Here is a 25,765-nt window from a genome sequence, read left to right on the forward strand (position 1 = left end):
TACAGGAATAATTCCAAAATTTATCTTTCAATGACTCCATTTGATATAAAAATCCGCTTCGCTAATGTAATAACACGCTCGGAATCACGAAACGGTAATCTATGTAAAATCTTTTATTTAAAATAATATTAAAATACGTTCGAAGCCGTAATAATGTAAATCTAAATAAATATTTTTTGCTGAATTAGTTGTTTTACTATAACACTTTCAGATCTGCTTTAAGTCTTTCTTTCAAATAAAAAATACCGTAAAAAACACCTCTACAGTGGAAAATTCTTCTTCGTGGCAGAATCTACATTGGTGAAGATCATATCATTTTTCTTAGCGAGATAAAGTTATCAAACGTCGTTTGAAGTACCAATTCCATTCCAAACGCTCGTCAGGGAGGGAAAATCGCACCGATTTGGAACATTGGCGAGCTTATGAAACCCGGTTTTTGCCTAGCGGGTGACTGCGCAAAGACGTCACAACCCGATCAAACTCACCACTGGCTACGAATTCGCAAAAATTTTGCATTGTAGTTGCAATGTTTTAGTTTTATAGCGGCTTAAATATTATCGAATGAACGTATATAATCTTACAAAATCTGCCACTTAGCAACATCTGCTAATATAAAATAAATTAATAGGAAGTAAATTTGGCACAAAATCCTAACTGCACAAGGTTTCTAGTCATGCTCCACGAGTGGTGAATATGAAGGACAACTTTTTGACAACGGTCAGCAAAAAAAAAAACAAAACACAACAAACCAAAACAATTCAGCGGTGAATGGCGTCGGGATTGTACCGTAAACAAGCAAGGTTGGTGCCGACGAAAACGGACGAAAAATGGCTCGGCGTAATGTATGGAGCGGTGAAGAGACGATGGAGCTGCTCGAGATTATCAAGGAGCACAACTTTATGCAGCTGTTCGCATCCGTTAGCCGTGGCCAGAAGGATTACCATGTGTACCGGTTGATAGAGGAAGAAATGCAGAAGAATGGCTTCGGTGGCAAAGACGCAGGACAGATTTATCACAAGTGGAAAAACCTGAAGCGAGCATTCTATCAGTCAAAAAAGTTGAACAAGGGCCGTGCCATCTGTGAGTTCGCCGAAGAGCTGGCCGATATACTGGAGAAACCGTGCGCCATGAAGCGCCGCGAGCCAGGTAAGCAACGGTGCTGTGTACGCCCGTGCCCGAGCGAACCGAACCATGCTGATGTTGCTTGCTACTTATTCTTGCAGATCCACCAGCTGAACCCGTGGAGGGTGAACCAGGTAAGAGGGACAGACAACAAACTGTTTGGCCAACCGTGATAGTTCGTGTGTCTAATTCCGTTCTCGATCCTGTCCATTCTTGCAGCTCCGGTAAAGAAGCGAAGCAACACTCAGATCAAAACGATCCGCAGCCAGATTGTTACGAAACTTGCCAAAGCGCAAAGCGATAACTGTGAAGAGTTCGCCAAAAAGTGGAACGATCTCAACGACTACGAGTTCAAGCTGTACAAACGGAAGGAAAAGGAACAGACCGCCATCGTGAACCGTTTGCTGGAGGACAGCCGTACGACGCTGATGAGTCGCTGCAGGGATATATTGGCCGGGCGGGAGATAAAGATAAACGAAATCGGCGAAGGCGAGGAGGAGGAGGACGACCCTTTAAACATAATTGAAATAGAGACTACGGACGTGGAGGTTGCACCAGGGGAGGAGGGTACGGTTAAGGATTTTTTAAATTCGATCAAGTTCGAATAAGCCGACGGGATGTGTTTAGACGATAAGCTTTGTGACTGCAATTCGGTAATAAATGCAAACGGCCCGAAAAAAGAAAGATGGCCAAAGGTTCAAATGTTTACGTTTGTTCAAGTCACGCACCTTTTTCCTTAGACACCTTGGGAGCTACCAGCGCCACTGTCAAAGGTGAATCGAATTGGAATGCGTAGGGTGGGGGAATATATTATTTACCTTTACACTTTGGACGAGGATCGCCGTTTCGTGTCGCCACTTTTTGTCGATCAGCGCAGAGACGCAGCTGCTTTACATTAACTGCACACACGCTGGTTACGTAAGCACGTCGGAAACTATGGCTGCCAAGGAACCGTCCCCGATCGTCAAATCCTACCTGATTCTGTACAACGCAGCCCAAGTCGTCGGGTAAGTACCGCTAATGAGTGCCAGCGCACCACAACTTTCTCTTTTCTAATCGCACCTTTGCCTTGCATCGCCCAGCTGGTGTTACATGCTATATCAGCTGATAGCTTACTACACCATCGACAAGGGCACGGAAGAAACGCTCTGGGACTATCTTGGATTCACCGTCATCCTATTCCAAAATGCAGCCCTGCTCGAGGTAAGAAATCTACAACATGGCACTGGTCTGTTTCGTGACACATACTTGCAACTCACACCTGCCTTGCGGAACCATTACAGATTGTACACGCTTTCACGCGGATCGTGCCGAGCAATCCGGTCATCACAACGTTCCAGGTACTGTCCCGGGTGATGGTCGTTTGCGGTGTTGTGATGGCTACACCGACTGGCAAAGTTTCACCGGGTCTTCCGCTTGCCATACTGGCCTGGTCGGTGACGGAGATCATTCGATACGCGTACTACGCCCTCAACCTGATCGACGCCGTCCCGCAGCTGCTCATCTTTCTGCGCTACACCACATTCATAGTGCTTTACCCGACCGGCGTGACCGGTGAGCTGCTGTGCTTCTTCTGGGCCCAGTCGCACGTGGCCAACACGAAACAGTGGAGCATCGAAATGCCCAACACGTACAACTTTACCTTCTCGTACCTGTACTTCCTGTGGGCGGTGATGCTGCTCTACATTCCACTGTTCCCTCAGCTGTACCTGCACATGTTTGCCCAGCGCAAGAAGATTCTTGGCTCCGGCTCGAGCAGTGGCGCGGCCAAGCAGAAGCACAATTGACTGCAAGCGTTTGGCTTTCCGGCTTGACCGTACCCAAGCTCCTAAGAGAAAAGCTAACCCAAATGCATGCTACAGTTTAAATTTTTGTATTGCTCTCCATTTTTATTATGTATTTCTTTTTCTTTTTTTGAAAGCAAATAATGGGTTGGACTTTCTAAGTTTCTTTGTCGCCGTATCAGCAGGGATTTCAGACTGATAAGTTAAAGTTAGTTTGATTTAAACGGTACATTCGTTTATTGTTTAAGGTTTAGTTTTACACATTCATTCCATCGTGGTGATAGCTTAATCGACTTTAAGTGCGTGTGCAATGTTGGGCGCGGGTCGGGTTGAACGAACAAAAATAAAAAATAAATATCTTCTAAAGGAAATGCTACTCAAATGGCTATGATTAATCGAGATCGTAACCGTCGTGAATTAGTTGGCTTTTGTCAGCTTCTGCCGGGTCTGCGTTCCTCGCCCGAAAACCTTGCGCCGCTGGGCAAACATGTGCAGGTACATCTGCGGAAAGAGGGGCATATAGCAGACGGCCATAATCCAAATGAAGTAGTAAAAGGAGAAGCTAAAATTGAACCGATTCGGCAATTCCACACTCCATTTTCCCGTATCGCGGACGTAGCTTTGGGCCCAGTAGCTGCACAGCAGCTCTCCCAGAAAGCCACACGGATACATCGGGATGAAGATCGTGTACCGCAGCCATACGAGCAGCGACGGTACGGCTGGAAGCAGCAAGTGAGCCACATAGTAGCTGTACCGAATGATTTCGGTCAAACTCCAGCAGAACAGCGCTAGTGGAAGTCCTGGGGATTTCTGACCTGTCGGTGTGCCTTCGATAGCCCCCGCAACGATCATGCAGCGTCCGAACACCTGCAGGAACGTCATCGCTACGTTGCTTGGGACGATACCGACCATGGCATGGACCACCTCAAGTATTGCTAGCATTTGAAAGAAGAATGTCGCTTGCCCCACGCGGCTCCACAGCGTGTCCAGGGATTCGCCGTATACGGCGAAGTGCTGAATAAATTGCACGAAAATGTACGTCCAGCTACGGGTGAGGGCAAAGGGCGAAATCCAACCAAAAAAAAGTAGATTAGCGTTTGACGAATGCGAGAGGGGGCTAATCTCTTGGCCTCAACAAGACATTCCACCGGTACAATAGATAACTTACCCTGCAAATTGAGCCGTATTGTACAGTGCAAGGTATCCTTTAACGAGGACGGATTGGTTTTCCTTGTTTTCCTGAACCATTGCTCGGTTGGGTCGGTAAATTGTTTAAGCAAGTAAGCGTAGCTGCTTTTTCGTAGGTTACACAGGTCCAACTGTCCGGACAGCAAGTTAGCAAGTACACGACAGAACTCCCGTTATGTGCGCAAACCCAGACGCCAGTACAATACACATATGATGTTTCTTATCGCTGTGTTTACGTTTAATGAAGGGATGAATTTATCGGATGAACTGCGGTGAACGCATTGATATTACCTCGTAATGCGGATATGGTCGTAGCAATATTCCAATCAGGTCTTTTTTGTACTTTAACTAATAGCGAAATAATAGGATTTTCTAAATTTCTTTGCATGTTTTTTTTTCTTTATTTTTATAGAGACTTTGAGTCAAATGCCCTCATTCGCCTCTTTCAATCGGTTGATTAATTCTATACTTAAAATCTAACATTCTTCTTTGCAAGCCATTTATGGCTTGCAGTTACCTTATACCGGGTAGTCTAGTCTCGGTTTACTTAACGCTATCCGTTGAGCTTTACATGTTGAGAGCTTGATCGATTAATTAGGCGGAGACTAACAGACCTTGGACTGATTTTCGTTCCTTTAAATACTCGGTGGTCTCTGTTCCGTAATTTTCCGATTTTAATGCATAGAAAAGTCAAAACGAATAGAGATGTTATCAGATTTGCCAGGAGGATGAGTCCCACACAAACGGACGTTTTGTTTTAGTCATCACGAATGAACGTTATGTTACAATAGTAAACGATTTTTTCGTCGGGTTCTGTGTACCTACAGACACCGCTTTTTATTTTAATAACTGCCTCGCCAGCATTTCCCATACAATGGAAAACCCCGACAGGTTGAATATATACAGCACGTCACCATTTACTGTCCACCGGCCTGTGCTTCCGGCAGGCTGCGAATGATATCGGAGTCTCCGGCGTCGGTGATCGAGAGGGTGCACACGCGGAAGTATTTACCGCAGGCCGTACCCAGCTCAATGTTGTTGCCGTTGTAATGGTGCACACCGGTCTTGGCCAGCATAGCATAGTACTCGATCTCCGATTTACTACAGTAACGAAAGAGCAATTGTTAATATGTTCCTCGTCTTACCTGCGAGAGCGAGAGTTTACCCCTGTCGGGCCGTTCCATTTCGTTGAACCATGTGGATTCACTGGACGTGTACACGGTACGTAATTCCGAGTGAGCACCTCCCCACAATGATCACTCCATAGGTTTTCCAATGGGTCACCACATTCGGGCAGCTGAGTGAGTCAGCTCGGGAAAACATACTTCTCAGTCACAATCGACTCCATATGATTCCACAAAACGTAGCATCCACTAAAGGAAAACTCTACTTCTCGGTAATCGGTCGCCCGCGCGCGGACATGCTACTTACCGGAGGTGCGGCGTGTTGTTAGCAATGATGACCAGTTTGGCCTTTCCCTGGCGGAGGGTACGCAGAGTCTGCTTGTAGCCCAGACAGGACTTGCCAGATTTCATCACCAGCGCCAGGCGGGAGTTGATGCTCTCCAAAGCTTTTTTCTGTGATATGGATGGAAAAAGTAGGGTTATGGATAGTGACAATAGGACAACCTCGTTTCACGATGGCGAATCTCAGTAATTCACACATACCTGCTTCTTGGCGGTCACCATTTTGCACAGTTAACAACGTTAGACGGATCTAGAACCTAGAATGAGGAACAATAATTTTAAAATCTCCTGTTTTCCGACACGTGGAAATGAGCGCTCTCCGGCCACACGTCCTACCTGAACGAATGCTATAGCGAAAAGAACTTTTGACAGAACCCCCTTGTTGCCAAATGCCTGGGATTTTGAACCGCACAATGGTAACGTTGATATCATTTTACAATTTATCAACTTTTGTTCATATAATTCAGAAATAATTCTGTAAAAAATATTTTAAATACGATACGAACACATTTAAACAAAATTTGACTCAATTTGTGTGGATTTTTAAGTCAAATTTTGGATATTAAACTGCTCGAATCAACAGTCAAAATTGTGTGCCCATGCAGCAAAATGTGGATCCAAAAATTATTTAAATATATGCCATTAAAAACTGTTCGGAATATTGTGAGAGGTACTGAAATAAATGTAACTAAAATAAATAATTTTCAAACTGGCAAACGCATATCCTTCGAGTGGATGTTGTGAAAAAAAGTAAAATAAAACCATCTGTGCAGCATAAGCTGATCGACTTTCAACTCCACACGTTTAGCTCGAATTTTGCCATGTCCGGTTGGCTCTTTCTCTCACAGTTTTTGAAAGCTAGCTATCTCTCGCATCGGCTACCAATCAGCCGCCATATTGTGAAACGTCGTCGCCGGAAAAAAGAAACGCATCGGACAGTGGCAGTGCCGTGAAGAAAGAGATCATTTTCAGCGAATCATTGCGCGTTTGCAAAAAGACACTGCCCCAATCACTATTTCTGGACGCTTAAAGATCCCCGCTTGTTTGAAGCCCGATCGGGAAGAGAACGGGGTGAAAGTGAATACCTAGCTGGTGCCTCTTCTTGTGTGCGTACGTGAAAAGTGTTTTCTCTGCCGCCCTCACATTCGTGGATCCAATTCTAGTTCCCCGTGCCCAATTTCTCTCGTGTGTCTAGTGTGCAGAGTTTGGGAAAAACCGGGGGAAAGTGTAGAAGTGCAGCGGCAGACTTTGCAGTTGTGTTGGCAGTGCATCGGAAATTCGCCCGCAACCCCCTTGTACCGTGTAAGGAGACGGTCTGTGAGGTTTTTACTGGATAGGCGAAAGGTGCAGAGGGAGTTTAAAGTGTTCGTACAGTGCAGAATCGAAAAATTGTCATCTACCACCATTATTACACACCTACACACCCACACAAAATTCTCATACTCATACATACACACACACCTACGCTTTGCGGAAGTAATTTGTATCATTTGCTCACCGTCGCGGTTTGTCGCGTTCTGTTCTCGAACACAGATCCCGTCCGTTTCCGGTTTAGTTTGTTCTTTACAAAATTCTCTGTTCTAGTGACCATTCCCTGCTAGTGCGAGGGTGTCGGAAAATTCACATTAAAAGTAAAAAGCCATCCGCCCAACTGTAGGTGAAAAAGTGTGTTAGCAGAACCCTAAAGCTGTGTGGTCCGGTCTCCGAACCGACGGAACATTTCCTTCCCTCCTGCTTTGGGAGTAAGTTTTGTCCCCACACACGCTTTGTCAACGCCTTCCTTTACCTATCTATAGCTTGGTATCGCGAATAAAGCTATCTTCTGCGTCTGCAAGCATTTCCTTGCCGTGGGATAAACCCATACCGGTTCGGGAAGAGTGCGCGTCGTGAGGGAGCAGACGCGAAGCAGCGAAAGAGTGCGGCTTGACGCGCCTAGTGTTGTGTGCTTAGTGTACACGCGTGTGTGAGAGCGTGCGGGCGTGTGTGTGCGTGCGTTTTGCGGAGGAGGACTAGCAAGCGGACCAAGTGCGCGCAGTGCATTTGCAACAACTGCTTTGTCGTCGGTATACAGCTTATTGGAACTTTCAGCAACAGCAGCGCAGCAGTAACAACAACCACCAATGTCAACCGTGTCAGATCAGGTAGGCCGTTGTTGAGGAAGCAAACAAGTTAGCCAGCCCGATCTTATCTAATGAATGTTTTAATTTTTTTTATAATCGTTGCAGCGGATGAAAGGACAAGGAAATCATGGTAAATCTTAGCATATTCTCCCATCATACTTGCATGGCATCACAGCAAGGATGTACTGAATGGATGCAGTCTTTCTGGGAAGACGTTTCCAAGGGCTGCCTAATATCACATCCCTGGCTTGTAGTTTGTTAGTCGAAATTGGTACGGGGAGTGCGGAATAAAAGTGTAATCTCTTTGCAACAGTTGACACAGTTCGAATACAGCGCAGAAGCGCAATTCGTCAGTGACCCAAAAACCGGCATGGAACGATAACAATTGGTCCTGGCTGTTGCTACTCTTGCTCTAGCAGAAAGCTTCGTGCGCGGGTTCTGCTTATTGAAGGCCACAGAACGTGTTGTGTTTTGTGAAACGTTATCTCAAACCCAGCCAGTCTGATAAATATGCCAGTCTGATGGGGGGGGGGGGGGGGGGGGGCATAATCAAATGACGCGCTATGTATAAAGAAAACACGGCGTCGATGCGGGCGCTAGCGCCATATTTCACTGTCTTTGTTGTTCGTATACTGGCAGTGTATGGACGATTTCACATTCTCTATTGACTACGCAGCAGGTTCGACTCCCGTTAATTGAACTTTGGGTGTAGGGAATGTGATCAACATACACCACCGGGTAGTGCGATAGTATCCAATGTTTGAGTCCCCAGACAAGGTGTACCATTCCGTAACCAAAGCACCAATAAGCACACGGGCGTATAGCGAAACCCTTTTTCAAGTCGCGTGATGCCTCATAGAGGAAGATGGGCTGAAGCAGAAGGGACGGAATGTGAGGTTTTCATTGCAGCAGCTCTATTTGTTTGGTTGGCTTACCGCGAATAGCTATCTCGTTTTCTTATCTCTCTCATTCTTCGTAGTTGTCTCTCTTTCACACTCCCGTTCTTTTCTATCTATTTTGCGCGAGCCATCGGTCTGCGTTGTTTGTAGATCGATTTCGCTTTGTGTTGCTTAATATAACGTAGTGTGTCGTTTGTTATTGGTAGACGAATAAACCAGCGAGTTGCGTTGGCAGGTGCTGAAGGAAGTGTGGGTTACGATTGCAAGGGGGTGAGTTCGTCCCCCCACCCCTAGTTTACCGGTACGAGACAACGAAGAGAGGGATTGTGGTATACGATCTTGTTTTGCATCGTACATATGCTGTTGAATTAGCAGCACTAGAGTGTGCTTGTTTGCATGGGTTTTAGTTTAGTACCAAGCATAAAACCGAATGTCCAAGATCATAAAAACATAAACTACCCTACACTTAAGGAATAAAAAAACGAACCAAACTAACGAGAACTATAAGAACTGTTTATCCAAGAATAGTGGACAAACGGTGAGACGACGATGAATGAAACTAATGGAAACCCACTGTAAGGGATGATCCATTTGATCTGAAGGAAGGAACGTGTATCTGGTTTGTGTATGTGTGTGTGCGGGCGTAAATCTATGCGCTAAAGTAACCAGCTTACTCTCCGATCTCGGCGTTCTGCTGCTGGATGAATGTCGTCACGTCATCTTCCCAAATCATCATCAACCCTCCTTTCCTTTGCACGCGCTCCAGTGTAAGAGCGCCGCAATAGTTTATACACACCCCCCGGATATGTGGTGTGCATGTATTGGTAGCGTGATGCGTCGATTGGTTGTTTATGTGTAGAGAGGCGCACGCAGCTTGCGGGTAGGTGCGGTAGTAGTCGGTGCGCTTAAGCGATGTGGTGCGTCTGAACGATGCTGCAGCGTCTGATCAGCAGAGCGAGCGATGGCGGGTGGGCGGGTGCGAAGGGAACCATGGAATAACGGCAGGGAAAATGAAAAAGTACAATGAACTTGGATGTGTGAACCAGTTCTTTGAGACCTTGGCATAGAGTGAATGTGACGCTCGCTCGATTTTTTGTTCGGTATACGAGATACAATACAATGCAATGGGGTTTGAGTAGGACTATTTTTACATTTTCAATTTCTGGATCGTAGTTCAATAATTTTCTATGATAGTATAAGTTTCAGTAAAAATAATTCTACTATACGATGATTAATTAATTTTATGTTAACACTAGTATAGTAATGGAAGGTCCTAATTTATGTATGTCCCGGCAAAATATAACAATGTTAATGTTATGTTTATTAAGCAACAACGACGTGGTGGATTTTTTTGTCTGCTTGTTGTTTAGACTAACACTACAATGAAAAAGATAGGAAATATTATGCATGTTAGAGCTTTTAGGCTTATTAGCTATGCATCAACGCCCTTTTGTTTGAGCCATACAAGGGTTTTCCCGGTTTCTCATAGTTGTGGGACACTTCCTTGACTTTTTCTAATGTGAAGTGAACTTCATATGATAGAAATTGGAATGTATGGCACCCTTATGGACAGGCGTCTTCGAAATTATTATTGGATTTCGAACAAGAGTGCTATAGAGTCCAATTCCCAATAAAATTAAGTTCATTTCACCTAAGAAAGAGTCAATAACGTATCTCACAGCTATGAGAACTCCTGGAAACCCCCTGTAAGAGGATCATACTAACCTTTATTCGATATTACTAACATATTTAACGCACCGTGATTATTTTCACTCGACAGGAAATGGCGATTATAATTCTTGGAGTGCGCAAGTGAATCACGGCCCAGGTGGTGTAGGACATCAGAAAAAATCGGATGATGGCTACTACCGTAATCATGGAGCTTACCAGAGTCATGATAGTGTCAGGGTAAGAATTTTGATTTTTTTTGCGTTCGAAGACAAAAATGAAATAATACTATCATGTTCGTTGTTTATTATAGAATGTCGAAAGAGGTATGCAAGGACTTGGGCTTGGATCCGCGTCGCGCAGCGGTAACAGCGATGGCAACTCTGGCGTATCGAAATACTATCAGCAACAGCAGCAGCAAAAGGAAGCTCCCAAAAAGATGACCTGGGCCACGATCGCTTCGCAGCCGGCGAAACCGCAAGTGAACACCACCAGTACTACGGTGAAGAAGAAGGGTCCGGGCATGCCGCCACCACCGATGATTCCTGGCAAGCATAACATGGACATCGGTACCTGGGATTCGCCGTCCAAGAACGGACCTAGCGTCATCGTACCCACTCCGCCGCCGATTATTCCACCGCCGGTTATCGAACCGTCACCGCTGGCCGATCCCGTGCCGCCCAAGTCGGGCGGGGGTCGCGAATCTGTTGGTGGTGCTTCATCGCAACACCATGGTAGCAACAGTCAGGGTATGGGACCAGCGGGCATTCAAAGCTCCAGATGGCCCACACCGGGCCAGGCGCAGATTCAGCAGCAACAGCCGAGCGGTCCGCCGACGAGCAGCGACAGGAACAATGGTCCCTCCGCAGGAGCCAACTCCGGTTCGGGAGGCAGCGGAAGCAATGCTGCATCTGGCGGTTCCATGCCGTCCGGATCACAGCATCACAACCAGCACCACCAGCATCAGCAGGGTTCGCATACGCGCAACCACTCGTCGCCGTATCAGCCGCCGCTACAGCAGCAGCCTCACCATGCGGATCGGCCAGGATCGAATTACGATCGAGCACCGCACCACCAGCATCAACAGGGCGGTTCGCAGCACGGAAACAGCTACAACCAGTCTCGCAACCAGAACGCTGCCTACTCTCCGTCAGGACCGGGCGGTTTGGCTGCAACTGGACCATCATCTGCGATGGCAGATCGTCAGAATAGCGGAGGTTCGGGTGGCGACAACTACCGCCCGCCACACGATGGCCGAAGTGGCCCACAGCAGCATAACAGCATGCACCACCATCAACAGACGGAAAGGGCTCCATTCCATCATCAGCAGCGTCCATCGAATCATCACGGCGATCGTGGATCGGGCGGTAGCAGCTACCAGTCTGCTGATCGTGGCCATTATGGATCAAACAGTAGTTCCGACGCTGTGTCGCATAACAGCAGCTCGACCGTGCCGCCAGTTACGACCGCCCCAGTAGCAGTAAAGGCACGATCGCCATCACCTACCATCTCAGAGAGTGAAATGGCTCTGAAACTCGCCGAATCACAAAAAATTCTTGACCAATTGAAAACCAAAAACAATTATAACCCTGCCTCGTTGGATCTACTGAAAACAGTCGATTTAGCAAGGTAAACGTTACACAGTGCATCTTCCGTTGTGTGGAATATTGACTTACTATTGTTTCATGTTTTAGATTCTTCGTGATCAAATCATATTCGGAAGACGATATTCATCGTAGTATTAAGTACGAGATATGGTGCTCGACCGAGCATGGCAACCAGCGCCTGGACCAAGCATTCCGAGAGCGTGAGGAAAAGGGCGGCACGGTGTATTTGTTCTTCTCCGTGAACGGTTCGGGCCATTTCTGCGGCGTGGCGCAAATGATGACCGCCGTCGATTACAACTCCAACTCGAGTGTCTGGTCGCAGGATAAATGGAAGGGTACGTTCAAGGTGCGTTGGATCTACGTGAAGGACGTACCGAACTCGCACCTGCGCCACATTCGGCTGGAGAACAACGAAAACAAATCGATGACAAACTCGCGCGACACACAGGAAGTGCCAAATGCGAAGGGCATTCAGGTGCTGCAGATCATTCACAGTTTCGAGCACCAGTCGTCGATATTCGATGATTTTCAGCACTACGAAAAACGCCAGATGGAGGAGGACACGCGTAAACATGAAGCACCTCCGCCATCGAACCATTCGTACCACAACCAGCGAGACCGGCGCGAGAATCAGGGCGGTGGAAACTACTATGACGGCCCTGGCAAGTATCACGGTGGTGGTGGTGGTGGCGGCGGCTATAACAACAAATACAATGACCGTGGTGGAGATGACGGCTATGATGGTGGGTACGGCAGTCGAGGTGGTGGTGGCTATCATGGAGGATACAACAAAGGCGGAAGCAGCGGTGGTTACGGTAAGAAGGGATAGTTTTTCTAAACGCTTCATTTGCCTCATCTTTGGGAAGTATCCTTTGGTGCTAACTAAGTGTAATGCGTTCGCTTTTCAGGAGGTTATAACAATCGTAACAACTACAACAATCGTGACGATCCGGGACGTGGTTATCCGAGCTTTGACCGGCGTAATAATAATGGCAACAGTGGCGGAAGCAACAACAATGGCGATGATCAACATGATGCTGCCGCATCGGGCGGAGGTGGTGGAGGTGGCTATAATTCGCGCGGTGGTTATAACAATCGCTCACGAGATTATTATCGCGACGAGCGCCGGGGACCGAATGACTACGGTCGAGCTCGAGGCAGCGACTTCGATAACGGGCGAGACAGTGATGGTGGGGGTATCTACCGAAGCGGAGACCGTGGAGACCGCGGCGATCGTGGAGATCGTGGAGATCGTGGAGATCGTGGTGAACGTGGTGATCGTGGCGATCGCGGTGATCGCGGTGATCGCGACAGAGGCTCTTCTCGAGACCACTTCCGGGTGAGTGGAATTAAGTTATGCAGTGCTTTGTAAACTTTTTATAATTTAATGTAACGGTTTATATTGACAAATATTGAAATGCTTCTAGGATCGGAACGATCGGATGATGGGTCCTGGCAACAACCGTGGAGGATCTGGTAGTAACGGCAGCGGCTCTAACATCTTCAGAAATCCAAATTAGGCAACTGACTAATAACTGAAAGCTATCCGAATACACGAAGGACTTATCACTACTGCCATGGTGGTAGGAGAAAAACTCAACTGCAGGCTGAAGATGCGGAACGCATCCTTCAGACAGACCGATGGTTCCTTTTCTTATTAATCTGATGGTTCATGAATGGAGGACATCGGTACAGATACAGATGATAACCCATATTAAAACGAAGGTAAAAGTGAGTATGAAGGGTAACAGAAGCTAACAGGTGACAACCGCGACTTGGCTATGCTCGGAATATTTATCCAAAAGTGCTTAAGAGATGCCAACGTATTTCGTTGATGTACTAGAATGATACGACTTTGAGGCAGATGTAACAATAGCGTAGAAAAATAACAAGGATAACAGGAGATACAATTGGATAATCTGCATGGCATTATCTCTTGTGCATCTTAAATTACGCTAGCCATGTACTACTCAAAATCCCGCGCCCTCAAATCCACAAGACTGTCTACTCTTCATTCTCCCTTACCCCACATAAAAACTAGGTACATTGCAGTCTAAACAAGATAAAAGTACAGTACTATAGTGCAAAAGAAAGTAAATTGTTATGAATGTTGTCTTAAACCGCCTGATTAAGTATCCACAAACAAACAGCACTTGAAGAAAACGTGTATAGATGAAGGGAGCGGATGTAGTTCAAAAAGTTCTTACAAACAATATGTTTTATCGAAGAAGTATGTTTTTAAACTGTAGGAAATTGTAACGTATAACAAACTAAACTCAATTAAACGGAAAGAGAACATAAAAAAACAAGAAAAGAAAGAAAACAAACAAGATACGAAATATAACAACGTTACAAGCAAACCCGTATGAATACATACCGTAAGAAGAGAACAAGTAAAACACTGCTCTGTCACCATATATTCTTTAAATACTGTTAAGTTGTAACTTAAATTATATAAGCTAAGCTGTGTGTTTGTGTGTCTCAGTCAAAGAAACAAGCAACGCTGGGAAGCAATGAAACCCAGCATTACAATGAGAATTAGGAATGATGACAAGAGCTGTGGCAAGGCACAAACAAGAAAAGGTCGAGGAAATGCGTCATACACATAGCATTGCCACGATGATGCAAAAGGACTGAAACTATTGAGGACATTGTGACAACCACCCCCTCCCGATGCTCTAACGGATACGATGAAGTATGATTTTAAATGGGGTGAGCAAGTAGTGCCGCGTAGCCAAGCTCAACAACTCGTAGTCGTTTTACGGGCATTCAACATTCAAGTATATTTTGTTGACGAACGATGGCAAAAATGTGTCCTGTGCGTGTATTTTGAAGGTAGAAGAAAAATGTCAGTATACACACAAGTAACACAAGCGTGATTATTATCCCTGAACCACAAGTCTTATAGTAAACCAGTATATGCCACTGATGCCGTATACTACAAATCTATATATTTCATCACCGTGTAGAACACGACGGTGGTATGCACTATTTATGGTTTCGATTGTGCTTTACGGTAGAAAAGGTATCACTCGGTACCAACCTTTGATTTGGGAGTAATTCTTAGAGACCGTAATAACAGAAGGGGGAGCACTGGGAATAGCTGCATGAGTTTTGCACCGTTTGGCGGTAGTATAATCAGAATCCCACTGATCCAAGAAGCGCTTCTATGTGGAAGGTAGATAACTAAATTATACGACGAACCGAACAAAAACAAATTTTGGGATTACATTTGGTGCAGCAAGAAACTAATTATAGTAATTATATTCCAACAATACTTTTTTTTACTTAAGTTAAACAAAAAATAAAGCGACAAAAAAGGCAAGATGTATTAAGGATATACCTGAGCGAGCGCAGGTTAAATTCATTGCTGCACACCGTCTCAGTGGTTAACGTGTTCGGACGGTTGTTAATCATCATTAGTCTTGTGCTTAGGAGGCAATACAAATAATAAATCATCCCAAATGCCACGAATATTACAAAACAACAAACACTTTTACACATCCACACATACACCAATCTCTAACTGTAACAGTCTCTTATCCTCCCGCCACTAAATCGAAAAATTTTGAACTGAAGCAAAAATAAATATATAAGTGTAACGAAACGATAAGGGAAATGAAAAAAAAACTTTCTAGATTAATACGGACACATACACACGTACGTGTTTCTTTTTCTGTGTACTTGTGCGTATTCGTCTATTTGTAGCGTGACGTGAGTTTTATCGTTAAAAACAAACGGTAAAATTTGGTACGAAAGTAGTACGCGCTCTCGATTGAAAACAAGGAAAAGTACACACCACGATACACGGCACGACTACTATAGTCCTTTAGGAATGCGAAAGGAAAAGAATGTGTAAAAGTGTGTACATGTACATGTGTGTCGTGTGCATAGTGAGTTCGCAGTATACCGTAGAAGTTATCCGATTGGAATTTTGTAGGATTGAATACAATGTAACCGTGGGGAAGGACATGCAATTTGTAGTTGCGTACACAACACAAACAGCATGGTAAGAACTAGCATAATGGTTCCTTCGTTTGTAAGACGACTAGCGGAACGCATTATCTAGGACAGGTGAAGAGATAAACAAGTCAAACGTAGCCACACATAACATGATAGTAACAAAGTAGTTAAAGAGATATTTGTATAAGAAAATGATCTTTTTTTAAAATAACTTGTTTCTTTTCACTCCATGTATAACCAACCAGGCTTGAATATTATAATAATTATTTATGTTATTTCAATTTCGAAATCACGATCCAGGAAAACCAAATTCCTTACATTGAAGGAGCTGTACGTTAGCCAGATCCCGATAATAAAAATCACACCCCTAAACGAGCACAAGTGTGTGGAATAAAAAATAAAAAATAATTTAAAATGATAAAGCATATTAAAATGACGCTAAGAAAACAAACAAACGAACACAATTTGACACTGTCCCATTTGTATCGGTTGCCCAAGGCTGCTAGGAATGAAAAGACGATACATGATACTAATTTAGCAAGTCCTTGTTGGTGAACTTTATGCAATACGTGCACTCGCCGCAAGTAAGAGGAGCAAACACACTACCATCGGCGCGTAATTTGATGCACAAGCTGCCCTTTAACATGAAACGAACTGTCGCGGCAGACTAAAATTGAGCATTGTTCCGGTAGTTTATGGAAGTTGATGATTATCGCCAAGTACGGAGTATTGGGGAAACGAAGATTGAAGATGTGTGATTCTTCATTACGCAGGGCATTGGCGTGTAAATTGATGAGGAGAGATGTTGATGGGAGTGGGAGAGCACAAGATACATATAGCTGGGGATGCTAGGCAAGTTTGAAAACAAATTGAAAAGAAAGCACATGGAAAGGGCAAACAAGAGATCGAGAAATAACCAGAAGTTAATTATCTTGCAGTATCATGCGCTGACGTAATCCCATTTGTTTTATGGCATGTAATTACAGAGCAAATTGAAATGTCCGAAAAGTGGGATAAGGTGAAAAGATAATATACTGAAAATAAAAAAGAAACACACTAAACTATCCCTACTTAGTAGGGGGAAAAAAGGAAAACATTAAAACAAGTTGAAACAAGTAGGAAACTCCCGAAGAGTAGCGATTCGTATGAATTGTTCGTTCATAACTAATACATACTATGGTACTAAAAACGACTACCATACAAGTTTACTAGCAAGCAAGCAACACACAGCGCCAAACGTGTGTACCGCTGGTGTATATACAAAAAAGGAAACACGTTCAAGGTAGTGTAGACCCTTACGTGTACCTATATGTGTGTTGTATTGCATGTCAAACAGCCACAAGACATAGGCAACGCTCCTGGTGGAAAAGTGATCGAATTGGAAAAAGAGAGGAAACACATCAGATAAAAACAAACAACAAAAACTAGCACCAATTGCGTCATGTTGGAGCTCCCGGCGAAAGTTTGAAACACAAATGGTGGCGAGCACGGGCTACAGGCATTATATTGCCGTTATTCTACGGCTACTACTTTGAACTATGAACAGGAAGAGAAAGAAAAGCAAAATAACATAAGAAAGAACGAACAAACAAACAAACAAAACGTAATAAACATTATTAATAATAAAATTTACTCTGATTTGGGGTCACAATTCTTTGTACATAATTCTTTGAGAAGATATACGTGAATTTTCGGTTTATATACAGTCTATATATCTTATATGCGGTCTTCGTCAACGCAGTAACTTGTTTTATATTTTGTTTTTTTATTTAAAAAAATGCGCTTCAGCGTAAACACTAGTACACACATTCAGTGGAAAGTCTTTGAATTGTTTTGCATCGTTCGGGGGGATGCGGTTTTTGTTTTTGGTGAAGTGAGAAAAGAAAATTAAACCCGTTTCTTTAAGTGTATGTGTGTAGAAATGAAGATCAGGGGTAAAATAAATATCTATCTTCAAATCAATTACTAACTTTTCGAAACTTGAACTGCGTTCCCACGTATTCTCTTCTGTCTTCGTTTTAATACGGTTGGCAATTTACATTTGTTTAGTACCATTGTTGCTATTGGAATTGCACATTCCTACGTTTAGTGCAAAATTTTATAGTAGATGGGTCTGTAATTTAACGGTTAATGGAATAATGTTTTGGCGTTATTTCGGTTCTACAAACAGGATTGAGTCGTAGTTATCAAACAAACCAATGCAGGGTACTACTGTTTTAAGACGCATCTATTCTTCTGTCCTTTGCATAGCTCTGTGGAAAATATATGCATATATTGCATATATGAATAGCATCTGTCTTCTCTTTAGCGCATTGCTTTCTCCACCCCGCCTAAGGCAAAAAGCAGGACACCGGAACCATCGGTGGCTGTTTGCCATCGAAACTTATGTTATACACACACACACACACATACACATGTACTGCATCACGTCGATTTTACAATCTCTCTACGAGTAGGGGCAGATTGATAACGAAACTTTGTGAGTGTAACAAGATGAAATGCATTTTATCTACTTCGAATTTCATTCGATGCTAACATCATTCGAGTGGTTTGAAACGGTTTGATTTATGCCCCTAGAATTAACAGTTTCTTGCGCTATGCGTACATGGTCATGTTCGATTCGAATCGTATATGCATATATATAGCAAGGACAAACTTCATCAAACATTATGGAACAGGCAAAGGCTTTGCAAAGTAGCGATAATTTACTTTCTTTTTTCCTAACTTCCCTCTTCGGGCTTCGGGTTACGGTGAACTGTCACGTTAATGTAGACGATATTCGATATTGTCGACATTGTTATTGTACCATTGTCGCACGATAAATGCGGATCCAAGTTTAGGTTCTCCGCTCATAAAAAAAAAAAAAAAAAAAAAAAAAAACATTTAGATGTCATATTGACGGCCACAAAATGTTTTGAAAGAGAACCGCGGACCCATGCGAACTAATCCTGCGGTTTATAAAATATTTTTCTTTTGAAGCTAGCGGATTAAAACCTATAGACAAATATCAGTCACTTTTGTTATTGCTTTGCAGGAAGAGAAATGTAATATCCACTGAACAGCACTACTCTCTTTCGCTTACCTTAGGGTATGACCGGACGGGAAGAAAATTCTTTTTGCTTGAAAGTAGCATTTTTACAGACTGGTTCAGGAATGCAGTCCGCACCGCTCGGAAAACGGAAACAAGCAAACAAGCAAAGGGTTTCTAATGTTTCGAATTTGAAACTTTAATAATATCGAAATGTAAATAATAAGCTAGAGAGCTCCTTCTGCAGGTTAAGGAAACAAATTGAGTAACGAACTTACATCATATATTTGGGTTGCATTATGCGCTATAGAAAATGGAATGCATTTGAATGGGCGGAGAAAGCAGATTCGAGCAAAGCTAGACATCTTAAATTAGCATCCGCATTCGACATTAATTAAAAAATATATACTAAAATTCTAACCAAGGAATTGGTATGGGCTACATGTCTTATCTCTGTTGTTTGTGTAAGTAGCATCTATTGAGAATCCCATCAGATCAACAAACTTCTTTTTCTAATGGTCTTATACACACCATTTGGACTCGTGCTTTAAATACTCGATAAACCTCTACTCATCTATCATCTCTATTGCTCTAGAGTTCTAAAAAGGAAACGTAAATAATGCTGGTTGTTACGGGCAGTAAGCTCAAATTTGTCCTCCCGTCGTGCTGCTGTTGCTGTACGACTGTGAAGGATTAATCTGAATGCGAATCTTATTCGAGTCCGAATGGATCTGATGAGCCGAACGGGACGATCCTAGTATGGTGGTAGAATATTCGCCTGCTTGGGCGCTTCCTGCTCTTTGAAGCGACGATACCGGTGGTGAGAGAGCTAACGATGCCGGCCCTGAAGCCGTACCGTACTGATACTTAGGCAAACGTTCGCCAACATCCGTTGGTTTGGAAGTGGGCAATCTTGAGGTTTTCTGTGTCGGTATGCCGGAGCGAAAAGAGCCTTGTAGCGATCCCGTTGGCGATGTGGGTGATTTCAACCCAACGGGAATACGCGAGTGGCTACCGGCCGGTGGAGACTGGATTCCGTTGGCTGAAGCGTTCGAGTCACGACGTCGCGTGCCGGTTGGTGTGCTGGTGGTCGACGAACTCGCTGGACAATATGAAGATTCGGACGAAATCTTACGCTTAATACTACTGATGGGAATGGCCGATGATGGTAGAGGGCTGGCGGTACCGTCAGAACGTACCAGTGGAATGAAGTGTGATGCCTTTTTGCCAGTTAAATTGCTGCTGCTCGTTGGAGACACGGGTAAAAGCGGTACCGTTTCATTTGTTGGCGTCGTACCATTCTGAGGCTGGGAGTGCGACACGATTGGTGGTTGTCTTTGGCGAGGTCGCTGACGTTGGTGACTACCCGCACCGGACCCAGCACTTGATCGCTGATAGTGGGGCAACTGTGAAGGGCGACTAACTAGAGGAGGGCTGGTGGATGAATCATCGGACGATTTAGTCAGTAACTTGTCTTCATCTTCCCGATGTCGGTGAGTGGCCACCGTGGTACTGCCATTCGTCGTCTCATCTTCTTCATACTCATCCTCATCCTCGTCGTTGTTGAAGAACCGATTGTAGCGTTTCTTGGCGACAATCACTGCACCGTCCGTGGGTAATGGATCGTAATCAAACGGCGAACTATCATTGCCACTGTTTTGCCGGGAGGATGCTTTCATCTGTCGATATTCCACCCAATCGCCTCCACCGTCACTCATCGGTGACATTGGTGCGCCAGCACTGGCGTCCTGCGGCGACAGATTTCGATACTGAATGTTGTAATCGCTTTTGTGACCGCGGGAAGTTTTTTGACTATGCATCGGACTACCGGCGCCTTCGTACAAATCAGACGGCGTATTATCTGGTTGCCGTTGGCGGCGAGGACTATCATAGTGCGATTCTTCTCTGCTTTCAATCGACTCATAGATTTCGCTTCTCGCCATTCGGTTGATAGATCCGGACGTCTTCGTTACCGATACCGTTTGTCGCACAACATAAGCGTCTTCCGTGGTAGTTTTCAACAAGCTACTGCTACTGCCCGCGATTGCCCCACTGCCACTGCTGCCGGATAGGTGCTGCTGTAGTTTCGCCTTAGCCAGCTCCTCGAACGATGTCATGCGATGTATGTTAGATTCTGAACCGTTGCGGCTACCGTACATTGGTAAACCACCGCCAACGCTCAGCACCAGGCTGTTGTGGCTGCTGTGATGATCCGGTGGCACATATTTGCGGTTTTTAAGGTGGCTACACTCGATGATGAATTCACTGTCCAGCGTCGGTGCTGGTGATTTCCTTGACATACTGCCACGCCGGGACGACGACGTGGAACGTCCATTCGAAGCGTAATTCTGGGACGCAGACGGAGACAATGGTGCCGCAGGGTATGCAGACGGTTGCTGCTGACCCTGAAAATCGCCACTAGCGTAATTCGAAAATCTGCCACTTCCATAACCGGCCGTTACATTACCGTTGGCCGTTGTTGCTCCGGTCATTTTTGAACTAATCGATTGTTGTAGATACAGATCAATCTCACTGTTTCGACGCGTTTTTGACTCTTCGTCTTCGTCCTCGTCGTTGTAACTGGCACGCGAAGAACGATTACGGCGCAGTTCCGTCCCATTTGCGCTGGATACCGTTGGCCGATCGTGATTATTGATGCTGGAGGACGTCTCAAAGCCTAATGTCCCGTGATGTAGCTCTTCTGGCGGTGCTGGTGGTACGTAAATGCGCACTACATCGTGTGGAGACATTGCTCGAGGAGTCATTAGCTGGAGGGCTGAAGGACTACGCTCTACCACACTCGTTGCACCGATGGCGGATCTTTGAAATAGAACAAGGAAAACATATCAGTAAAAAACATAATGAATAGCATGCATCTTGAGAGTTGGCGTGTGCTATAACGGTGCACTTTAATGTCATTGAAAACCACTTCCATTACAAGAAGTTTTTACGAAGTGTAAACTCTTATTTACTGTTAACAATTACGTACGTGCATAGTAAAACCATAATACATACAGTGTCAATTGATCACACTCTCGAGCTCTGAAATAAATCGAATGTGATCATTATTTTTCTAATGTACAATAACATTACAATATATACGAGAAACCCTTTGTTTCTTTATATATTAGCAGCTCATCACCTCTGGGTTTCACACAGCCGATTAATTTGCGTAGAGCTAAATCCGCCCCTAAACATCGCGATAAAATACGTAGAGAATTTTCATTTTAGCTATCTTCCATATGAATTATGGAAGATCATTGAATGATTTAATATTTTCATTGAACGGTTCATAGAACGACCGAACTTGATTTTCATTCATTCTGCTCCCTAAAAGGGCTGACTGATAAATGCTGGAGAAGTATGGAAACCAACAATCTCGTAATTACATCCAACTAGCTCAATCCAACCAAAACCCAAACAGACCAAATTAGCAAAACGTACTATCTTAACATGTAAAACAAACGTGCTACTCAATAGAAATAAACAGGAACAATCAACAGTAAATAAATATGTACACCATTTAGAACATATACAAAACAAAAGTAATTTTGCAATAGAAAAAAAGCAGAAGATATTTAGCGCTTTATACATGGCAGGAACATTATCCATCATTTGAAGGATAGTCACACTCCGAACCTTGGCATGAAACTCAGTCTATACTCTTCACCTAGTGCATCTAGAGAACAATTAGCTCACATGCACAGCGGCACGCTTGCGCATACTAGCAGTACACTGGACTTACGTTGCACTTCTAAGCCTGACCGTCCTCGTCGTGGAGGTGGAGGCGGTGGCGTTCGCGGCACCACTACTGGTACCATGCGACGCCGATGGCACCGACGATTGTTTTCGCCTTGATCTGAAACAAAACCACGTCTTAGGAAGAGGAAAAACGGTACAAAGAATACGCATATTATTACACTCCTTAGGCGACCTTTTGCTTCGGCGCGGAAGGCTGCCAAATGCGTTCTAGCCAACTATGAGACGCTATTCTACAATAACGGCTAACATTGCAGCAATCAAATGCTGATATACACAATAAAAATGCACCAGCATGACAAGCGCGCACATACACATACACGTATACACTACGATGATGTGGAAACAGAAAATCATAATCGTCTAAGGAATGAATAATGTCTAATATTCTACACGATGTGATAACAATCCTGATTTAACATTGGTGGAACTGTAGTCAGCAATGCGCAGTATATCAGAGATTGTATGTTCCAAACATATGATGATTAGATAGGGTTATGAGGGAAGGTATCCTTAAACATAGGGAAGGTATCCTCCAAACATAGGGAAGATATAGGGTTTTCGTAGCATTTAGTCTAAAGCATGAATTTCATACTTTCTTGTTCTTTTTTCATCACTAAACACACATACAAATGCACATCCAACTGATTGCAAATGGAAAAGAACTACTTACACTGGACTGCTTTCTCCATCGCCCTCGTCCTCACTTGGTATGATATTCTGTTCGTCGACGCAGAAATCGAAAGCTTGGTGTGACCGCTGGCTTTGCCCACCGGAGAGCACGCTCAAATCAGCGGTGGATGTAACGGAGGTATCGGCCAGCGATTTACGTGAGCTTCCTAGAAGCGATCCACCATCTTCCGACTCTGGAATGTGTACTGCAATTGAAAAAGATACACATGAAAATGGGTTTTATTTGCTACATTGTCTAAGCTCGGGATAGTTGCTGTTTGTGTTTCAAAATGTGCATAGTCCGGTAAACGATGGCCTCGTTAAGTAGCTCGTAGTGGAAACGAATAGAAAGAGTTCGTTATAAACTTTTGTTCGGGTTTGTGCAGAGCGATTGTACAGTGCTTAATCCAGTAAGCAGATATTACATAAGAATTTTAAAGACAACTGAGTCGAACAACATCATAACTACACACCTTGCCTCTTTACAATGTCACCGACAAGCATTAGGGTGGAGTAAGAAACACAAGCAGAAATAGGAATATACGCCTCAAATGCAAACCCGGGGCAATACTGCGTGTTAGAAGAAAACATACGAAAATGTGAGAACGAATGAGAACATTTACTGATGCACTAAAAATTACCCGGTATTCGTGATTAGCATCATGAATGGCGTTATTTCGTTTCGTTTTTCAAACTTTTTGCTGTTGCTTAATAAGACACAAAGGGGCTTACCTGTATTTAGCTGTTGTGTTGAACCTCCTGGAGCGGTAGCGATTCGATTGAGATTCGCAATTTCCTGTTCGGTTATTTCACGCCTAAAGGAAGGGAGAAGATTATAACCATAATCATCATACATTCATTTTTGTAGCATTCGTAAAGTTATGAACACTTACTTGAGCTTTACTGTTTCTGTGACTTCTTTTTCTGTTTCGCTAAATTCCTGCTTTCGTCGTCCAATCTGAAACAGGTAGCAGTAGTTTATGAAAGAACTAACACAAGGAGAAAAAAGTTTTTTTTTTATTCTGGAATCAAACGCTGTTACCTGTGCGGCCGCAGTGGGCTCCACGAATACGCCGAATTCTTTTTTCGGAAGTTCGATTTCACTCGGTGGCGGTGGCAGGTCTAAACCTGCCTTACGCAGTTCCTCCATGCATTGCTCTAGATTCTTAATTACCGTATCGTCGTCGTAGCCAAAATCTTCACATAGCCGTGTCTGTAGAAACAAATAAAGATGTCAGAATGCCATGCGATAGTAACGATCAGGATGAATAAAAAAAAAGATCAGCAATGCATTATCGAAACTATAGTTTACCTGTATATACTGCACAATTTGATCCATATCCCGTAGCTTCAGTATATATTGCTTGTGCATACGCAGTATGTTATAAGCCATTGCTGTGACCACCTTTTCTCCATCGAGCAGATAAATGTCCCAAACGCGCAAACACAAACTGAACGGAATCTGCACGTCGTTTGTGAACAGCAAAAGGACAAAACACGCATGCATAAAACACACACACATACACAGAGACAAACATGTGGACAAACGCATTGTATTGTTATCGTGTATATGGGTACAAAATAAACCATCCATCGTGATAGTGTTCGTTTGCGAGCGATGTTGTGCGTGTATCACAGCATTGAGCAACCCACCGCCAAAAAAGCAGAAAACAGACAAGAACATAAAAATGGTTAGATGTTGAAGCACATGGGAAGATAATCTGCATCCACATAACAAAGAACAGAAAACGTACCCTTTCGATAAACACAACAAAGAACCATTTTAACGAGTACAGGATCGAGTCGAGATTGCACTGATCAAAGTGTTTCTTAAGCTTTGGTATGAATTTGGTTATGATTTTGTCGTGATGTGCTAGAAAACGGGTCAACTTCGGGAAGCCTGCAAAGAAGGATGTCGTGCAATGTTCAAAACACACAGAATAAACCTCGCAGGACCCGCCACCGACTATGTTCAAGATCGACAGGTTGTCACACGACGATTTACCTTCGATGAATAGACCATGCATTGCGAACTTTGCATCCGCCAGCAGGACGCTTAGTGCCCAGAATGCCTCCTCTTCTTTCAAGTACATCAGCAGCACTCCTGCTAGTCCGGACATTCCTGGCAGTAGCCAACCTAGCGGCGGAGACAAAGATACTTAGCAATCGGGTAAAGATGGTTCTTCAGACAAACGATATGATGCGCCACGTACCTCCGAATTGTACATACTGTATGCTACCAGTACTTAAACAAACTCTTCTGCATGTCACTGTAACGCTCGCGGTAGAAAATGTGATCCCGAAACTGTCGATTTACGTCCTTATCAATCTGACGCGCTTCCGTGCTCCAGTTGCGAGCCAGCTCCAGCATCTTCTTGTACTTGCCCTCTTCGGCCTTCATCACATGCTCGAGATTGAGAAGCTTACACCAGACCTGTCCACGAATCTTCTCCGGTATTCCTTTAAAGACGCGTTTGCGTACCTTCGCC

The 25,765-nt window shown here is 44.1% G+C and overlaps 6 protein-coding genes across 10 annotated transcripts; 3 read left to right on the top strand and 3 right to left on the bottom strand.

Moving 5' to 3' along the window:
• Positions 1-507: 507 nt before the first annotated feature.
• LOC121601383 lies at positions 508-1,824 on the top strand. The gene is made up of 3 exons (XM_041930193.1): positions 508-1,146; positions 1,224-1,256; positions 1,342-1,824. The coding sequence occupies exons 1-3, from the start codon at positions 828-830 to the stop codon at positions 1,728-1,730; spliced, it is 741 nt and encodes a 246-aa protein (XP_041786127.1). The 5' UTR covers positions 508-827; the 3' UTR covers positions 1,731-1,824.
• Positions 1,825-1,913: 89 nt separating this feature from the next.
• On the top strand, positions 1,914-3,277 carry LOC121601386 (very-long-chain (3R)-3-hydroxyacyl-CoA dehydratase hpo-8-like). The gene is made up of 3 exons (XM_041930197.1): positions 1,914-2,129; positions 2,205-2,325; positions 2,406-3,277. Exons 1-3 carry the CDS (start codon positions 2,059-2,061, stop codon positions 2,907-2,909), a joined length of 696 nt encoding a protein of 231 aa, XP_041786131.1. The 5' UTR covers positions 1,914-2,058; the 3' UTR covers positions 2,910-3,277.
• On the bottom strand, positions 3,120-4,357 carry LOC121601384 (very-long-chain (3R)-3-hydroxyacyl-CoA dehydratase hpo-8-like). The gene is made up of 2 exons (XM_041930195.1): positions 4,075-4,357; positions 3,120-3,951 (listed from the first exon to the last, which is right to left on the bottom strand). The coding sequence occupies exons 1-2, from the start codon at positions 4,152-4,154 to the stop codon at positions 3,324-3,326; spliced, it is 708 nt and encodes a 235-aa protein (XP_041786129.1). The 5' UTR covers positions 4,155-4,357; the 3' UTR covers positions 3,120-3,323.
• Positions 4,358-4,934: 577 nt separating this feature from the next.
• Positions 4,935-5,948, bottom strand: LOC121601385 (60S ribosomal protein L30). The gene is made up of 4 exons (XM_041930196.1): positions 5,897-5,948; positions 5,762-5,817; positions 5,526-5,671; positions 4,935-5,195 (listed from the first exon to the last, which is right to left on the bottom strand). The coding sequence occupies exons 2-4, from the start codon at positions 5,780-5,782 to the stop codon at positions 5,012-5,014; spliced, it is 351 nt and encodes a 116-aa protein (XP_041786130.1). The 5' UTR covers positions 5,783-5,817; positions 5,897-5,948; the 3' UTR covers positions 4,935-5,011.
• Positions 5,949-6,432: 484 nt separating this feature from the next.
• LOC121601388 (YTH domain-containing family protein-like) lies at positions 6,433-17,210 on the top strand. 5 transcript variants are annotated; one of them, XM_041930200.1, is made up of 8 exons: positions 6,433-6,924; positions 7,094-7,701; positions 7,786-7,810; positions 10,360-10,487; positions 10,561-11,876; positions 11,942-12,669; positions 12,763-13,193; positions 13,282-17,210. In XM_041930200.1, the coding sequence occupies exons 2-8, from the start codon at positions 7,681-7,683 to the stop codon at positions 13,372-13,374; spliced, it is 2,742 nt and encodes a 913-aa protein (XP_041786134.1). In that variant the 5' UTR covers positions 6,433-6,924; positions 7,094-7,680; the 3' UTR covers positions 13,375-17,210. The 5 variants fall into 5 exon arrangements, with proteins under 5 accessions (XP_041786134.1, XP_041786135.1, XP_041786136.1 ...); XM_041930201.1 differs by having other exon boundaries at positions 7,145-7,701; XM_041930202.1 differs by having other exon boundaries at positions 6,433-6,862; positions 7,145-7,701.
• A 339-nt stretch (positions 17,211-17,549) lies between these two features.
• On the bottom strand, positions 17,550-25,761 carry LOC121601382 (the record flags this gene model as incomplete). Its single annotated transcript, XM_041930192.1, is given in 12 exon segments — positions 17,550-21,665; positions 22,591-22,704; positions 23,278-23,482; positions 24,009-24,091; positions 24,170-24,234; positions 24,319-24,489; positions 24,589-24,738; positions 25,031-25,176; positions 25,282-25,401; positions 25,404-25,413; positions 25,490-25,524; positions 25,527-25,761. Coding segments are annotated over 12 exon segments (3,510 nt in total), but the record flags the coding sequence as incomplete, so codon positions are not given.
• Positions 25,762-25,765: the final 4 nt, after the last annotated feature.

The sequence above is a fragment of the Anopheles merus genome, unplaced genomic scaffold, assembly GCF_017562075.2.
Source record: "Anopheles merus strain MAF unplaced genomic scaffold, AmerM5.1 LNR4000082, whole genome shotgun sequence".
NCBI lineage: Eukaryota > Metazoa > Arthropoda > Insecta > Diptera > Culicidae > Anopheles > Anopheles merus.

Coding starts and splice junctions, on each gene's coding strand:
- LOC121601383 (XM_041930193.1), top strand. CDS start 828: ATGGCTCGGCGTAATGTATGGAGCGGTGAAGAGACGATGGAGCTGCTC. Junction 1,147..1,223: donor CATGAAGCGCCGCGAGCCAG/GTAAGCAACGGT, acceptor TTATTCTTGCAG/ATCCACCAGCTGAACCCGTG. Junction 1,257..1,341: donor ACCCGTGGAGGGTGAACCAG/GTAAGAGGGACA, acceptor CCATTCTTGCAG/CTCCGGTAAAGAAGCGAAGC.
- LOC121601384 (XM_041930195.1), bottom strand. CDS start 4,154: ATGGTTCAGGAAAACAAGGAAAACCAATCCGTCCTCGTTAAAGGATAC. Junction 3,952..4,074: donor AATACGGCTCAATTTGCAGG/GTAAGTTATCTA, acceptor CCTCACCCGTAG/CTGGACGTACATTTTCGTGC.
- LOC121601388 (XM_041930199.1), top strand. CDS start 7,681: ATGTCAACCGTGTCAGATCAG. Junction 7,702..7,785: donor TGTCAACCGTGTCAGATCAG/GTAGGCCGTTGT, acceptor TAATCGTTGCAG/CGGATGAAAGGACAAGGAAA. Junction 10,488..10,560: donor AGAGTCATGATAGTGTCAGG/GTAAGAATTTTG, acceptor TGTTTATTATAG/AATGTCGAAAGAGGTATGCA.
- LOC121601385 (XM_041930196.1), bottom strand. CDS start 5,782: ATGGTGACCGCCAAGAAGCAG. Junction 5,672..5,761: donor TGGTGACCGCCAAGAAGCAG/GTATGTGTGAAT, acceptor TCCATATCACAG/AAAAAAGCTTTGGAGAGCAT. Junction 5,196..5,525: donor AACAACACGCCGCACCTCCG/GTAAGTAGCATG, acceptor TCGTTACTGTAG/TAAATCGGAGATCGAGTACT.
- LOC121601386 (XM_041930197.1), top strand. CDS start 2,059: ATGGCTGCCAAGGAACCGTCCCCGATCGTCAAATCCTACCTGATTCTG. Junction 2,130..2,204: donor AACGCAGCCCAAGTCGTCGG/GTAAGTACCGCT, acceptor TGCATCGCCCAG/CTGGTGTTACATGCTATATC. Junction 2,326..2,405: donor AAAATGCAGCCCTGCTCGAG/GTAAGAAATCTA, acceptor GAACCATTACAG/ATTGTACACGCTTTCACGCG.